We start from the raw sequence: 17,811 nt of genomic DNA on the forward strand, positions 1-17,811 counted from the left end.
ATGATGATGATGATGATGATGATGATGATGTATCATTTGACCCATATGAAGGTGATCCATCTCATCTAGATTCTCGTTGGAAATAAATCGTACGTTTTAAGGTTTATGATTTTAAAATAAAGTAGTAATTGTATTAGGACTTTCGAATTATTGTAATTTTTAATTTTTTAGGACTTGATAATTATTGTAATTTTTAATTTTTTATGACTTTTAATAAATTGTAATCGTTTTTTCATTAATTTAAGTGTTTTTTAGTTTTATAATAGTATTATTTATAAAAATGAATATAATATCGTAATTTAATAATAAAAAAATAATAAAATTTGAGAAAGTATATCATAGTTGGCAATGATGTATTATGAGAATGTTATGAGAGAAAATGGTGAGAAATAAAGAGAGAGAAAGCTGACGTGGTGCTGAGGAAGTGTTTGAGAAGGCATCATGATTAAGATTGATCTAACACCTCCCATTTTACATTTTACTTGAGCAAGGTGAACTTGATATTTTCACTTTCAAAATTGATAGATTCACCTCACTATTCATTATGTATCTATACACTACAAGTAGATAATGGACAGTTGTCAGTAGATGTATATCGGTGATTTGCCCCTAGTTTAAACAGTGTGTTTAATATTATCACTCTTTAAAGTACGAAGTACTAAATAGAACACTGTTTGAATAGTAATACTATGGATACAAATTGCAAACATACACAACACACATAATGTGACATGGATAACAAAATTACAGCACAAAACAAAGAATCAAATCATAAATACCCACAATATGTTCTTATGTTGCAAAATTCCAGTAACCAAGATTCTATGTTCATATGAACTAATTTTAAGTAAAGAAGATACAATATAATATTAATATTTAATATACAAATTTAAAACTTGAAAGGAAAAGTAATATGAGAAACATACAGGCATAAATACCTGCAGCAAACGAAATAAGGGCTGGCTGTAATATAACACCATTTTAGCCGCTGCACTAATGCAACTTCCGCCAAATATTAGCCTTGTTTGACGAGTTTAGTGACTTCAATTTGGAAAATACAAAACCTGCCCTCAGAGGATTTCCATCAATGAGGAAATGTTCAAATACTTCCTTGCTTTCTTGTACAACCTGGTTCCATAATCACAATAAAACGTTCATCAACACTTGATTGGATTACGTGACATTTAGGGGTTCAGAGCTGATTATCTGATTCTCGTATCATAATTATCACTTTTTAACGTTTAGATCTTTGGGAATTTTCATACCTCTTTCGCATACTTCCGCATAATTCCTTCTCGCAGGCCGACAATTCTCTCAATGACATCAGGCTGCAATCCCCACAACAATGGCCCAAGTTATAGCACCTTACATCCTAGACACATTAGGAAAACAAACACTATTTAAAAACAGCACTTACAGGGCAATCAGGTTGATGTTCAAGGATGTGTGTGTAAACAAGAGTGAATGTGTCTAGGCTCTCAGCTGACGCAAGCTCCCTTAAGTCAATGAGTATCCTCAGCACTTTCTGCCAATACCAAAGCACACGTTTAATATAAGGGCAAATAGCCCAAAAAGGTAACGTAAAAGACCAAAAATTTTCCCATAAAGGCAAATAGCCCAGAAAGGACTCTGTTTTGAAAAAGAATCCCAATAAAGGTAATCTTGGTCCACATGTGCATTCACATAGGTGCCACATCATCATACTCGATGAGGTGGCTCCACGTCATCGTCTTCTCCATTTGAAATTTTTCTAGCGACTTTTTCCGGCCAAAAATTCAACTTTCTGGTGGTGATGACGTGACGACACCTCATCAAATATGATAACGTGGCACCTATGACATGGTGTCACCTCGTCAGATATGACGATGTGGCACCTATGTGGATGCACATGTGGACCAAGGTTAACTTAACTTTTTACAAATCAGTCCTTTCCGGGCAATGACAAAAGCGATATTCCCTTTATTCGCAAAATTCGGGTTTTAACGTTATCTTTTTGGGCTATTTACCCTTAAAATAAAGAAGCAACAAAATCAACTTTCTACGGTCCACGGTTAATTAAAAGGAATGGGTTGGCAAATGTGGAATAAGCCCAACGTTGCTCCAAGCTTATTGCTGATGACTAAACCTCCTAATCATTTTTACTTAAAAAATAGACTTTTTAGCTCCGTTGGTCCCTGTATTATACCCCATATTGCTAACAGTGTCCCTCGAGTTTTTTTTTTTTTTGCCTTTAGAATCCTTTGTTTTTCAAAAACTTGCAATCAGCATCTGTCCGTCTAAATTCCGTTAGAAAGGTCCGTTAACCCTTGACATGTACCTTTCATGTGAGGGTAAATGCGTCTTTTTACCTTATCTTCATATTATTTTATTTATTTCATTATGATGTTCAAGATCTGGTTCTGGTTCTCACATACGGAGTACTTCCACAAACCCCCAACCACCTAATCGACTTAAAGGTGAATCACTACCCTTTTCAATTGTGGTGCCACAATCGTTATCGAGTGATTCATGTCACTGGACCGTCGAACAACTAAAGCCCCCTACAATAACCGGCTCACAATTTTACAGACTCTCTCCGTCGACGAAGCTCCCGTCACCTGCAACATCTACGGCCAGGTAAATCGATTGTAGTTGAAGCCCTAATTTCCGTTGACGAATCTACGTCGACGCATCCAGATGAACGACAATTAGGGTTTCGATTTAGGGGTTTTGTTGTTTAATCTTCACTGAAGTTGTTGTCGGCGATTGAAGAGAAACAAAGGATTATCTTACGACAATGGTGATATATATAAGTGATTTACATTCATTTTTAATTATTATACTATTGATTTTTGATATATTTGTATGCTTGAATTAGATATGTAATTGTATCTTCTAATTTGGTGTAATTGTATGTAACTAGAGTTGATGAACTCAAAAAAGAAGCAGCTGTCATTGTATCTTTTGAGTATCAACAGCAAGATGTTTTGAGTATCTTTTGTGGGTAGTCATGGTGTTGATGGTGGTTGTACTGAAAAGAAATAGAGATATAAACCCCGTATATATATATATATATATATATATATATATATATATATATATATATATATATATATATAGAGAGAGAGAGAGAGAGAGATAGATATATATATATATACCCTATTTATATATATATGTATGTACAGAAAAGAGATATAGATATATACCACGTATATATGTTTATAGATAAATTTGGGGAAGAAAAAATTAGGGTTTGATGGTGAAGATGATAAATTTGTGATGTAAAAGAGAGGAGGGGAAAATGACCATAATACCCTCACATGTATTGCACATGTCAAGACTTAACAGACTTATTTCACGGATGGTTGACGGAGGGACTCGGTATGTTTAAAGGGATAATGGAAGGATGCTGTTAGCCAAAAAAAAAAAAAAACCAAAGGGACACTGTTAGCTTTTTGGTGTAAAATGGAGGGACCAACGGCACAAAAAAGTCAAAAAAAAATATTACGGAAAAAATGCGTAAAGTTTTTGGAATCATACAAAGTTACTATCTGTGCATAAATTATAGACACAAACAAGGGTAAGTAACTTACATCAACACTTGTGTATTCCCTGAAGAAATCCATAAGAACCTCTGCATCAAGTGTCATTCGTTTGATAGTTTCCTCCTTAATGTAAATTTTCTACAACACAGCACACAATTCGTTCAATTGACATTGACATCCTAAATAAGGTAAGGTACAAAGTACTTCCGGTTAAGCATTTTGTCTGAAAACACAAAAGATTATCCATATGAAACCTGAGACATAAAATGGTCAATATAAACAACGACTGTTTGTTCAAGGCAAGACTCAACAAATCCCCTGAAAGATCTTTCTTCAATGTACCTGACAAAACTTAAAATCATGACAAATTAGTCTCCAATAGAAAGAGTAAAAGTTATTAATGTCGAGACTTCAAACACTTACATGTTCACGTCAGTAAAGTAATCACTGAATGTCGCAATTAGGTATTCAGTAACCTGCCCTTCATTCCATTCTGTAAACATGATGCAACAACCAAATAATAATCCAATGAAATACAAACCAAATAGCTACGGAAATGAAATAAAATACAAGTTTAATAAACGATCAATGCAATATTTACCTTTATCATAAAGCTTTACCAGTAGTTCCTGCACTCCTGGATCATCAAAAATGACATTGACGGTTTGAACCACGGCTTCCTATATCCATTAAAGAAGGTCAAAATATAGAAAACAATTACATTTGGCTAACATAATACTGAATTGCCGATAACAAACCTTTGCAACCTCCAGAAAGCCTTTGCACGTGTCATCAAAATTAACCTGCCCAGCATAATTTTCTGGAAGGGCTTCAATGATGCTAGAAGCTAGCTCCATAGAGAGATCATAGCAGCGCAAATTGTTGTTAATCTGTCATTAAAAAAAGAGCAGATATATACATGTTTCAAACTTCTGGGAATTTTAATCACCTTGAATACATATAGTTTTTCCATACCTCACTTTTGTGGGATTGGGTAATGTTGTTGTTGTGAATATATATAGTTAAAAATAAATTACAAACCATGGCGCATATTGGTTCCAAACCAATTTCGGAAGCAGGTTCTTCTAATATCCTCTTTTGGGCTGCTTGGAAACCAATCATTACCTAAAACCAGTTTTCAAACAAGCTGCATTCAGATTCATTCTACAACATGACACAAATTTCATATTGAAATATAGCTACGCAACATCTATATGAGTTGTTTTGTACTTAGACTCCGGGTGACAAATTGCTCTTCTATTTTCTAAAAATTTTTGAAAGAAATTCTAGTAAAGGTATAAAACTATAAATACCTGAATGACGGACAAAGCGATTCTGTAAAGCATTTCAGCGTTATTTTCTTGAACGAGTTGTATTTGGTCTTCAAGTAATGTAAAAAAGTCAACAACAACTGAAGTATATAGCTTTCCCTTCGGTGTCGATTTTGGTGGTTGGAGTTTATCAGACTCAAGCATTATCAAATACCATTTCTATGTAAAAGAAAAAATACAAAAAGGAATCAGAAGACGCATATACATAATACATTCCTGTTATACAGAATAAAAAAAAAAAATTAAACATTAATACGTTTCTAGCTTACCCTTGTTGACGCTTGCATTCTCTCAACATACAAATCCATTAGTGGATCCATTGCACCACTCTCTGAGCAAACTTGAGCTAGTGACTCGTCCACTCCAAGTGCAATCAGGTTATCTTGGTACTTAACCACCCACCCAGTTACCTGATTTAATAATTATAATTAATAATATAAAAGGCAATTATAAGACTAAAAAGTCCATCACATACAACAATGTTTCAAGATTCAAGATTCATAGCACATTAAACACACAAAATACCATTAAGATTTCAGTACTGGAGATATCATTGGCACGGTCACTCAGCAGTCTAAGCCACTGAACAAACCTCTCTGTGTACAAATTCACCATTAGCAGAAATATTTCATACCTGTAATATTAATAGTTTTAGAAATAATTAGAAGCTGAGAGACTGGAAATCAAATAGCATAAGAAATATCTAATAACAAACCGTGGAGGAAAACAAGGAGCCACAAAATCGTATATATCTCCGAGCTCTTCCCCAATCTGGAAATTATCAACAAATAAATGATCAGATGGCTTAAGGATAATACAACCTCCCACCATGGCAACAGATTATCATCTTTTAATTAAAATAAATCGCCAGCCATACCTTTTTTGCCTCCTCTATGGCACCTTTCAAGTCTTCAAAGACAATCTGACACACAAATACCGTTACTATGGTAAAAATAGAGTAACATGATACAAAAATGAATTATAGGTTGAAGATATACTTCTGATAGAAGCTTGCTGAATCTTGTTTCAACAGCTTTCGTGATAAGCTCATAACATTTATCTTTGTAGCCTTTTCCCTGTTTTGCCTTTTGGACTGCAAGGTTTTTAGACGATGCGATTGCAGTAGTAGATTCACTACACGTCACAGAAAAATAAATTAAGATAAAAACAATTTGACATAAAGCCCTAATGAAAGAATATTTACAAACACTTAAGATCAGGTTAAGGGACGCACAAACTTGATTTAGTCACAACGCCAGCTATACGAGGATTTGCAACAGATGTCATTGCACAACCACCTTCAGCCTCAGCTGCTTCTTCGGCATTTAGCTCATCGAGTTTTTCTTGCATTTCAACAACCCTAAAATTGTGATAAGAAGTATGATGGGATTTAGTTTCAGAAAAGTGTCTACCTGAATGAATAAAAAGGAATATAATTAGAACCATGAACCCCACTACACAATTAAAAGTTTCTTGAACGTGTTGATTAATTGAATAAAATTTCTTTGGTCAATATGATCTAACTATCAGGATATTCATCTTTGTAATGAAAAGCTCCCTCAATATATTTCTTTTCCTTGTTTTTCATCCACAAAAAAAAAAACATACCTCAAAGCACGTACAAGTGTCTGTGGGCTGCAATTAAGACACATGATGGCACTCGTGAATAACATATCTATATATCTATCTATATATATATATATATACACACACACACAATATATATATATATATATATATATAGTTTTACGTTTTAAAAAGATTAAGAGGAAGAGGGTATAGAAGCCGGTATAAGTAGCAACTTGATAACATCATTAAACTAAAAAAAAAAAAAAAAGAACTAAAATTACAAGGCACTATACACTATATATAATTCTAATGATGAATTGAAAAGTAAATGAGCATACCTTTTTCTAGCAAGTTCGAAAAAGTTAGAAAGATATGACCATAGGGTGTGCTCAAACGCCTCCCAAGTCCTATCTATTTCTTCGAAATGTTCTCTGTAAAATATCAAAGTCAAAACCTATTTTAGGCTGCCATTTTGTACGAAACGTTTCCAGAAATCATTAAATTGTATTCCCTCCGTCCCATATTAATAGTCCCCTCACAAAAACCACACACTTTAAAAAATATCATCATTACATTATACTTTTTTCTTATATGCAAAGGTTAAGGGTATGAAGGAACTTTACCTTGTTATTTTTATCTATTTACGGAAGTGGAATTAAAATTTGGGACATTCCAAAATAGAATAGTGGATTATTAATATTGGACAGAGAGAGTAACATTTTATGCCATTTGAAAGGGCATAGACGTCTGACCTTAGTTTGTTAACCTCCTTATGAGACCCTGCAGCAGCTATTGCACACCTCCTCTTTGCATCCAGAGCTATTAACCTCTGAAAATCAGCAGGTTCATGAAAGAACAGATGAACTGTCAAGATAACGAGTTGGAAAATGAGTATACATTTATATACTTTGTGTAACGTTGAGTTCTTACCTCATACGTGTTAACGATCTCCTTATCATCACTCAAAGATTCATGGGCTGCAGCAGCTTCCAAAGAAATCGACATCATTCCCTCGACATCCTAATAGTGGTACAAAAACATTGTATTCACAAATTTACATAGGTCAATGTATTTTCTATTCATAATTGCATAAGCATTCTCGCACCCATTGCTGCACAAAAACTGCCAGTCTAATACTCTGTAACATTTTTATTGCATCTATAACTAACTGAAGCGGGAGAGTTAGGCGATGAAACCAGCAACACAACCAGCACAGACTCAAAATTAGATACACCCGACAAAGGATCAGCAACCATTGTGCTGCCATCTCTTTCTCATCACTTAAGTTTGTTTGGAGCTGGTTATGGAAGCTCAGGGGTTACCCTACTTCAGTACTTGAACTGAAGTAGTTGTTTTCAAGAATAAGTATTTTGATAGTTGTTGGCAAGCCAGCTGGGAAGAAGAACCAGCAGAAGAGGCGACAGAGTTTCTACTTAGCCGATAAAACTATTTCACTCAGCCGAAGAACTTTAGTTCAGCCAGCGGAGGGGTCAGCATAGTTTAGTCAGCAAAGTTCAACCAGCAAATCTCAACCAGCAGACGTTGTAATCTTTCTGAAGGGCCAGCATGCTGATACGATTCAAAGTTTAACTTATGCTTTCCGATTCATGTGCTTAACACGTAGGTGGCTGTTCTAGAATGTTTAGCTGTCCAAGGAAGATTCTCATCTATCATTGGCTGCCTTCTATCATGAGAGAAGCATTACAAGATGATAGGCTTTTGTAGATTATGTCTTTTATTCTTATTGGTTGATTTGTACTTGATTGTCCTTTTTATCTCCTTTTCCTTTTTGTATTTTGTCTAATCTAGAAATATAGCTGTTAAGCTTCTATTATAAATAGAGAGCTCTTGTAATGTAAAGCTTGATTCATGAATGAATGAAAGTTTTATAGAGCTTATCTATTTACAAAATATATGTGTCCTTTACGAACCTTCGACTTCGGAGGCTAAGAGTGGTTTCTTTATCAGCGTTTGTGGTGTTACTTTATCAAATACTGTGGTTAAATCCCAAATCTTCATTTTTGATTTTATAGTTGTGGTAAAATCTTTATCAACTATATTTGAAGGGTTGGAGTGTTTCTAAATCTCTGATTGTGGTGGTATCTTTATCAATTAGAAGTTTAGATTCTTTATCCTTGTGTTCTTATTTCCTGAGTTTTATACTCTGTTTTTCTGGGTTTCATTACTCGATTTGGGGGTTTCTGTTCAGGTCTGATTGTTGAAGAAAGCTTGACTGAAACGTGTGGTTAACCAGGTAGGATTTCTTGATTAATCAAGTGGTATTTCTTGGTTATGTGGTTTCTGAAAAGGGCATTTCAATGGATCCATCTAAGGTGGAGGCAATCAAATCTTGGAATATCCTACTTCCATCACTGAAGTTAGAAGTTTTCATGGCTTGTCTTCTTTCTACAGAAGATTTATCAAAGAGTTCTCCACCATCATTGCTCCACTGATTGCTTGAAGAAGGGAGAGTTTGAATGGTCAAGTTCTGCCCAATCAGCATTTGAATCACTGAAGGAAAAGCTAAGTTCAGCCCCCATACTTGCTTTACCTAATTTTGATGTGCCGTTTGAACTTGAATGTGATGTCAGTGGTGTTGGCATTGGTGTTGTGTTGATACAAGGAAAACGATCAGTAGCTTATTTCACTGAAAAGCTTAGTGGGTCAAAGCTAAATTACAGCACTTATGATATAGAATTTTATGTTATCATTCGAGCTGTTGAGTCTCATTATTTAAAGCCAAGGCAATTTGTTCTCTTTTCTGATCATGAAACTTTAAAATACATCCACGGTCAACATAAATTGAATCCAAGGCATGCCAAATGCGTCGAATTCTTGTAGATGTACTCCTTTGTTTCTAAACATAAGGTTGGTACTTCTAGTGTTGTTGTTGTGCTCTATCACGGAGATATTCCTTGTCTATTCTCGAAGCTAGGGTTTTTGGATTCTCATTTATTAAGGAGATGTATGAAGTTGATCCAGACTTTGCCCCAATTCTAAATTGTTCTCCTGCTGAGCTCAAAAGAGATTATGGTGAACAAGATGGAATTTCTCTTTAAGTCAAGAAGCTATGTATTTTAAAATATTCCATCAGGGAGTTGCTGGTTCGAGAAGCACATGGAGGTGGTTTAGCTAGCCACTTTGGGAGTAACAAAACATTATTATTAGAAATCCTAAGTGAACATTTTTACTTGCACTACATGGTCAAAGATGTTCAGGCAGTAATCAATCGTTGTGCTATCTGCTGTCAAGCTAAGTCCATTTTTCACAAGGGTCTGTACACTCCTCTTCCTGTTCCCAGCCAAGATCTAAGATCTGAGCATGGATTTCATTGTTGCTTTGCCAAGAACACAACGAAGAAAAAATTCTATCATGGTTGTTGTTGACAGATTCTCAAAGATGGCTCATTTCATAGCCTGCAACAAAACCAACGATGCCACCATTGTTGCAGCTTTGTTCTTAAAAGGAATAAATCGTCTTCATGGAGTGCCCAAGACCATTGTATCTTATCGAGATACAAGATTCTTAAAGTTATTTCTGGAAGACATTATGGAAGCTGCTTGGTACTAAGCTTTTGTTTGGCACTTCTCATCACCCCCAAACAGATGGCCAAACTGAAGTGACTAACAAAACATTGGGAATGCTGTTGAGAACACTTGTGAAGAAAAGTTTGACGGAATGGGATCTAAAGCTTTCTCATGCTGAGTTTACTTTTGACGGAGCTCCTAATTACTCAACTGGAAAGTCGCCGTTTAAAGTCCGCTATGATGTGAATCCACTTACATCAATTGATCTGGTTCCTCTAACGATTGAGCCTAAAGCATCTGTTGAAGCAGCAGCATAAGTAAAAGAAATAAAGAAGTTGTATAAACAGGTAAAAGCACAGATTGAGAAGGCCAACCAGCCTTACAAGGCTAAGGCAAACCAGCACAAAAAGCAGTCCACTTTCAATCCTGGTGATCTTGTTTGGATCCATCTAAGGAAAGAGAGATTTCGAGTAATTTCAAAGTTTTGGAAAGAGTTGGTGACAATGCTTACAAGGTCGAGCTGCATGTGATACTGGTGTACCCAGTACTTTCGATGTTGGTGATTTGATGCCCTACTTGGAGGATGATAACCTCAAGAAGGGGAGAATGATGCAGGAGAGTTGGGCGATGAAACCAGCACACACTCAAAATCGGATACACCCGACTCAGGATCAACAATAGTTGTGCTGTTATCTCTTTCTCATCACTTAAGTTTGTTTGAAGCTGGTTATGGAAGCTTAGGGTTACCCTACTTTAGTCCTTAAACTGAAGTAGTTGTTTTCAAGAATAAATATTTTGATAGTTGACGGCAAGCCAACTGGGACGAAGAACCAGCAGAAGAGGCAACAGAGTTTGTACTTAGCCGATAAAACTATTTCACTCAGCCGAAGAACTTAAGTTCAGCCAGCCAATAGGTTAGCATAGTTTAGTCAGCAAAGCTCAACCAGCAGACGTTGTTTTCTTTTTGAAGGGCCAGCATGCTAATACGATTCAAAGTTTAACTTATGCATTCAATAAATCGGTCGACTCATGTGCTTAACACGTGGGTGGCTTTTCTAGAATGTTTAGTTGTCCAAGGAAGATTCTCATCGATCATTGGTTGCCTTCTATCATGAGAGGAGCATTACAAGATGGTAGGCTTTTGCAGATTATGTCCTTTATTATTATTATTATTTGTTGATTTGTACTTGATTGTCCTTTTTGTCTCCTTTTCCTTTTTGTATTTTGTCTTATCTAGAATATAGTTGTTAAGCTTCTATTATAAAGAGAGCTCTTGTAATGTAAAACTCGATTGATGAATGAATGAAAGTTTGATAGAGCTTATCTATTTACAAAATCTTTGTGTCCTTTACGAACCTTCGATTCCGATGGCTAAGAGTTGTGTCCTTGTCAGTGTTTAGGTGTTACTTTATCAAATATTGTGGTGAAATCCCAAATCTTCATTTCTGATTTTATAGTTGTGGTGGAATCTTTATCAACTATATTTGAAGGGTTGGAGTGATTCTAGATCTCTGATTGTGGTGGTATCTTTATCAATTAGAAGTTTAGATTCTTTTTCCTTGTGTTCTTATTTCCTGAGTTTTATACTCTGTTTTTCTGGGTTTCATTACTCGATTTTTAGGGTTTCTGTTCATATCTGATTGTTGAAGAAAGTTTGATCGAAAACGCGTTTTTAAAGTCAAAAATACGCATCAATAACCATGATAAGTTATTCCACCTTACAACAAGATGCTAATGTTTAAACGTAACATACATCATAGATCAACATTGGGGATTGAAAAGAAGTGTAAATGCAGGCCATCTTTGTATTAAAAAGAATTGACGTATCCAAGAATGACAGTACTTCTTTTTCATAATAATATGAAGAAATGGGAAGAAAGGGAGAATGAAAAGAAGACAAAATTCTATGTTAAAAAAAAAAAAAAATTAAATGCATACCTTCAATGTCGTTTTTAAGTTATTTCGTGCATTGCTAAGAAGCTTAATCTGATCATGATTCTCAATGAAAGTTTGACATTCTAGACATAACCTGAACAAGTAAACCATTATATGATCAGTCCTTATGCATACTATACATATCCTACTTGAGCCAAAAATCTCTATATTTAATCAAAGAATTATAGATATGTATAAGAATCATAAAAGTGACATCATGTGCCATCAAAAGCACCTCTCAATATTAACAAAGTTTCCACGAAGATGGTTTACAGTCTTCTCAGATGAAGCAAGTGCTTTTAGGCCAGCTTGTGCTTGTTCAACCTTCAAAAAAACATGCAGAACGTTCACAAATTATAAATCCAAAAGAACATCGTATTCAACAATCAAATTATTTACATTATAACATTCAGAAATGGCAACACAACAACTACTTCACCTGTTCAGCAACTATGGTACTAAGTTGTGCATCATTCGCCTGAATAGAGTGAAAGGAACAACAGGAATTAATAAACGAAATCCAATATAAAATCTCGGCCATTTGTGTACGTTGTCAATGATATTAGACTAGAAGCTCTACCGGTCAAAACAAACATACAAACACAAATCAAAATTTTGACAAATAGAAAACGTTAATACCGCTGATGTTCATTCAAATTTGATACTACGTACGTACGAACGCACTTCAATAGTTCAGCTAATAGGTAGTACACACAAATGAGAAGTCAAAATAACCTGTTGACGGGCAATGTAATCTGCTTTGATTGAAGAGATGGATAACAAAAGCTCAGGAAGCGGTAAGAGCTTCATAACCTCACGAACCGCCGACTCCATAGCTTCGATTCTTAGATCTTCGACCATCATCTTGCCTAATATCATAAACACAATGTGTTAAAGTCGATTCGAGTTGGCTAGACTCTGAAGAAATTAGAGATGAAACAGAAAGCCTTTCAGCAACTTTTCTTTCATAATTTCATTACTAACTCTTAGGTTGTCATGTAAGAAACTGTAAACTACAACTGAATGGAAACGTATGAGAGCAGTGGCAAACTTATGAAGGGGGAGGGTGGGGCGCCAGCTCCAGTGGATTTGCAATTTTTAGTGCAAAGTTTTTCAATTTTTCGAATTTGACCCTAGTGGATTTTTTATTTTTTTTCCCCAAACCCTTCATGTTTTGCCCCAAAACCTCCGTATTTTGCCCAAAAACTTCCAAATTTTGCTCAAAAACTCTATATTTTGCCTTAAACCTCCATATTTTGCCAAAAAAATATCTACATTTAAAAAAAAAAATCGCCCTGGTGAAAAAAATTTCTTCTCCACCAGTGTGTGAGAGCAATTGTAAACATGCTTAACTACCCACCATGCTAACTACTAAAGGAACATGTATGAAAAGTGAGCTGTAACTTCCACAAAATGAATAACAGACTTCAATCACACAAACTAATACGTGTAACCGGCCAATATCACAACTAATCATCGTGTTGTTTTTTTAGAAAGGCAAACTCACACCTCAATACTGACTGTGCGAATTTCCTAATTTTTTAAAGTACAGTAATTCTAGAGATCTCTCTAGTGTACCTGATATATTAGATCAATGTAGAAATATCAACATATACAAGACAAAGGGGTATCCCCAGGCTCGATTTGATAAAATAAAATTTACACTAAAAAATAAATTTTACTAAAAAAATAAGATTTTAGTAAATAAGATTTTTTTCTAAGTGTTTAACCGTTCATTAGTTTCACCCCATATCAGTTAGGGTTCAAGTTCCGCCAAAACTATAATACGACCTGAATTCCGTGAAACTTTAGGTATTATATATACTCCGGTTAGGAATTCGATTTGATCGAACGTAGGTACTGCAAGGGACTTACTTATAAAAAAGAGTATATATATATTGACACAACGGTGGCGCAATGTAGGACGCGGGGTGGCTAATTTCCGTCGATAATGAGTCTGCTGTGGTCTGTGAAGAAAACAAGATATATGCGCGTTGGATTTGACCGACATGGTCAATCAAATTAAAAAATCTCTATTTCTCTCTTGCTTATTAAAACAAAACTTTAAATAAGAATAGGCTCTATTTTTTAGTCAACAGCAAGCGTCGATTTATTGGCATCTTAACTGCCGTTTAGAGCCTAAATTGAATTGCATGCAGGATTTAAAACCCATGGAAATTTGATTCTACCATTTTCATAGCGTCTCAATTTTATTTTTAATTTTATTTTACTTTTTTTTTAAAAGAATTTACTACTTATTGGCCGGAGGTCCATTCGAAAGCAATCTCTTTATCCGTCGAATAGAAAGAGGGATGACTTTCTCTACTTTTGAGAGTGTTTCACTCTGAGTGGAGAAATGACTTGTTTTTATTCTCGGATAGGGGAATGATTGTCTACATCTCACCTCCTCATACACCACTAATGTGGTATTGGGTTTTGTTGTTGTTTAAATAAGAAATATATATATATATATATATATATATACTAGTGAAATGACCCGTGATGTAGTGACCCGAATTTTTCCATGTTTATATATATATTAAATGAAATTGCTATTTACATGATTAAGTGTTTCCAACATGTTAAGCAATCAAACTTGTTAAGACTTGATTAATTGAAATAGGTTTCATATAGACAATTGACCACCCAAGTTGACCGGTGATTCACAAACGTTAAAACTTGTAAAAACTATACGATGACATATATATGGTTATATATATAGTTAACATGATTTTATTATAAGTATGTATCTCATTAGGTATTTTAACAATGAGTTATATACATAAAAATGAGACTATTAATTTAAGAAACTCGAAAACGATATATATAACGATTATCGTTATAACAACGTCTTACTAGGTACATATGAATCATATTAAGATATTGATACACTTGGTTAATTATGTTAAATGATAAGTAAATATATTATTAAGTGTATTAACAATGAAATACATATGTAAAAATAAGACTACTAACTTAATGATTTCGAAACGAGACATATATGTAACGATTATCGTTGTAACAACATTTAACTGTATATATATCATACTAAGATATATTATATATCATAATATCATGATAATATAACAATTTAACATCTCATTTGTTATAATAAACAATGGGTTAACAACATTCAACAAGATCGTTAACCTAAAGGTTTCAAAACAACATTTACATGTAACGACTAACGATGACTTAACGACTCAGTTAAAATGTATATACATGTAGTGTTTTAATATGTATTCATACACTTTTGAAAGACTTCAAGACACTTATCAAAATACTTCTACTTAACAAAAATGCTTACAATTACATCCTCGTTCAGTTTCATCAACAATTCTACTCGTATGCACCCGTATTCGTACTCGTACAATACACAGCTTTTAGATGTATGTACTATTAGTATATACATGTGACGACCCCGTCAAAACACTTAACGGATCCGTCAGTTGGTCCCATAGCTTGATCGGACTTAAATGAATTAAATAAACAAAGTTGCATTCTTTTATTTCAAAATGTTGCCCAAAAAGGAAACAAACCCAATTAAGTAGTTTAAAATCAACCAACCATAGTAATGAACCAAAAGTTGACACAAAACATTGCCAACAAACCCACAATTTAAATTATTCAAAATAGAATGTAAACTTAAGTTTCATAAATAGTTTCATAAAATCTGCCCAAATGCATGCAGACTCTTCTAACGACAGCGGAAGCATCAAATAACTCAAGTACCTGTGAAAACATGCAAGTAAACTGTCAACACAAAGGTTGAGTGAATTATAGGTTTAAATAAATAAGTAAACTTTAGACCACAAGATTTAAAAATGTTAGAAAACATTAAACATTATTCCATTATCAATGAGCCACCTGATAACCACTTAACCCTTTATTTACCCTTACCAAACACAATAAAAATATACACTTGGACAGTGTATCTACAACAAATTACGAAGTACTAAACATTCCGATTATGAATTTGCTAGCGCGACTAGCTCGAAATGGGGTTGTCAAACCCGATAGATCTATCCGTAGGATTCGCGTTCACCGGTAGAAACCAATGATTACAGTTACCAGACTAGGGAATATTTTTGTCCAACTCACAATGAATAATTAAATTTAACTGTTACTTGTGTCTAACCGTAAATAAAAATATGCATGTAATCACATCCCAAAAAGTATACTTTGAAAAGTATGTAAAAACGGGACTATAACTCACCTTAAATAGCAACTGAAGAAATCTCACAAACAAGCGAACAGCAAGTAAAGTAAAGTGATCAAGAAAGATCACAACGCCGACCTATAAATAAAGCAGGTCGAAATAAATAACTAACTTAGGTCAAGTCTTAGTATGATAGCTATTGTACATGTTACAAGTAGACATAGAACATTACTCAGCAAGCATCGGTTTGATTGGAACAGCATAAGGACACACGCTTTCTATTTTTAGAAAGTTTCTATTTTTGGAAAGTTTCTATTTTTGGAAAGTTTCTATTTTTGGAAAGTTTCCAAATTTAGAAAGTTCTATTTTTAGAAAGTTTTGAAGTTAGGAAAGTTTCCTTATTTAGAAAGTCAACAGAAGTCAACTGAAAGTCAAAGTCAACCGAAAGTCAACTCAAAAGTCAACCTTGGTCAAACATAGTCAACATTAATTTTAAAAGTGTAAGTTATATTAATAACATAGGTTATAATGTTATTTAAAGTCAAAAGTGTATAATAATGTCTTAACATAAGTTTAATTAAATAAAATGAATTATTAAAGTTAATATAAGTTGAAATGTTATAATTAGTACGACATAAGTATTTAAATAAATTAATTAAATACTAATCATAATATAAGTATTATTAATAATAATAATTTTTAAATTATATCATAAGTATTTTTAATTAATAATGAATTATTAATCATATCATAAGTTTCTAATTAAAATTATTAAATCATAAGTATTTAATAATTAAATCATAATTAAATAATAATTAAGTCTTATAATAATTAAATAATTATTTAATCTTTATTATAAGTCTTTTAATAATTTCTCAAAAACAAATTTAATACTTATCATAAGTATTTTCCTTTAATAATAAAAGTATTATTAATCATAAGTTTAATTAAAATGTTAATTAAATCATAATTAATAATTAAATGATATAATAAATATTTATATCATAAGTTTTAAATAATAATAATTACTTCTTTTATCATAAGTAATTAATTAATAATGAAATCCATAAATTTTAACATAAGTTTAATCATTAACCATAAGTTTTAAGTTTAAAAGTTCATCGGGTCGTATCTTGAGCCCCGGGTGTCGGTTTCGGGCGAGCCACATATGCATTTCCGCCTACTCAAACCACCCAACACAATTATGAACTCAAGAACACTTCAAGAACAGTCCCTAGGTCGTGGATATCAGCCATGACCACACTTGGGAAAATCAATTTACTCAAAACAGTAATTTAGGCACAACGGGTGAACCGTGGCTCGGATTTAGGTGACCCGAACATGAAAATTCATCCCACCATCAGTCCTAACCAAATGACACACCCTAAAGACACCAAGGATGGTCACAAAGTCGGACCCAACCTTGTTCATGCCAAGAACACCTTTCAATCTTTAACAAAAACCAAATTAAGCATATCTAGGGCTCCGAGAATCGAAACGACATGAATCCGGAGTCTAAAATTAATGTCTTGATGAGAGGAACTCATTTATATACTTTATTTTAACATTTATATCAGTTACAAAGTTAGAAAACACGAATCAAACTGCTGTCCAAATTTTACAAACCGAAAACATATGCAAACGAGTAATTCTACGCATCCAAACAACATTACAACAACTAATAAACATCATACTAATAATATAAACACAAAATACAGAAATATGAATAGAAATTAAAAGTTCTAGGGTTAGGGTTTATACCCAAA

At 33.8% G+C, this 17,811-nt stretch overlaps 1 protein-coding gene across 3 annotated transcripts; it reads right to left on the reverse strand.

Annotated features, from left to right (window-relative positions):
* Nucleotides 1–764: 764 nt before the first annotated feature.
* On the reverse strand, nt 765–13,893 carry LOC139896397 (exocyst complex component SEC6-like). Of its 3 annotated transcripts, none has more exons than XM_071879032.1 (25): nt 13,762–13,893; nt 12,622–12,755; nt 12,326–12,364; nt 12,122–12,210; nt 11,890–11,980; nt 7,355–7,444; nt 7,177–7,253; nt 6,763–6,855; nt 6,464–6,490; nt 6,090–6,215; nt 5,854–5,989; nt 5,733–5,777; nt 5,571–5,626; nt 5,381–5,489; nt 5,125–5,265; nt 4,838–5,014; nt 4,566–4,649; nt 4,283–4,414; nt 4,126–4,204; nt 3,948–4,017; nt 3,779–3,866; nt 3,573–3,662; nt 1,418–1,525; nt 1,266–1,328; nt 765–1,128 (listed from the first exon to the last, which is right to left on the reverse strand). In XM_071879032.1, exons 2-25 carry the CDS (start codon nt 12,748–12,750, stop codon nt 994–996), a joined length of 2,274 nt encoding a protein of 757 aa, XP_071735133.1. In that variant the 5' UTR covers nt 12,751–12,755; nt 13,762–13,893; the 3' UTR covers nt 765–993. The 3 variants fall into 3 exon arrangements, with proteins under 3 accessions (XP_071735133.1, XP_071735131.1, XP_071735132.1); XM_071879030.1 differs by having other exon boundaries at nt 3,779–3,875; XM_071879031.1 differs by lacking the exon at nt 13,762–13,893 and adding an exon at nt 13,678–13,739 and having other exon boundaries at nt 3,779–3,875.
* Between the last annotated feature and the right edge of the window lie 3,918 nt (nt 13,894–17,811).

Source organism: Rutidosis leptorrhynchoides, chromosome 3, assembly GCF_046630445.1.
Source record: "Rutidosis leptorrhynchoides isolate AG116_Rl617_1_P2 chromosome 3, CSIRO_AGI_Rlap_v1, whole genome shotgun sequence".
In the NCBI taxonomy this organism is placed as follows: domain Eukaryota; kingdom Viridiplantae; phylum Streptophyta; class Magnoliopsida; order Asterales; family Asteraceae; genus Rutidosis; species Rutidosis leptorrhynchoides.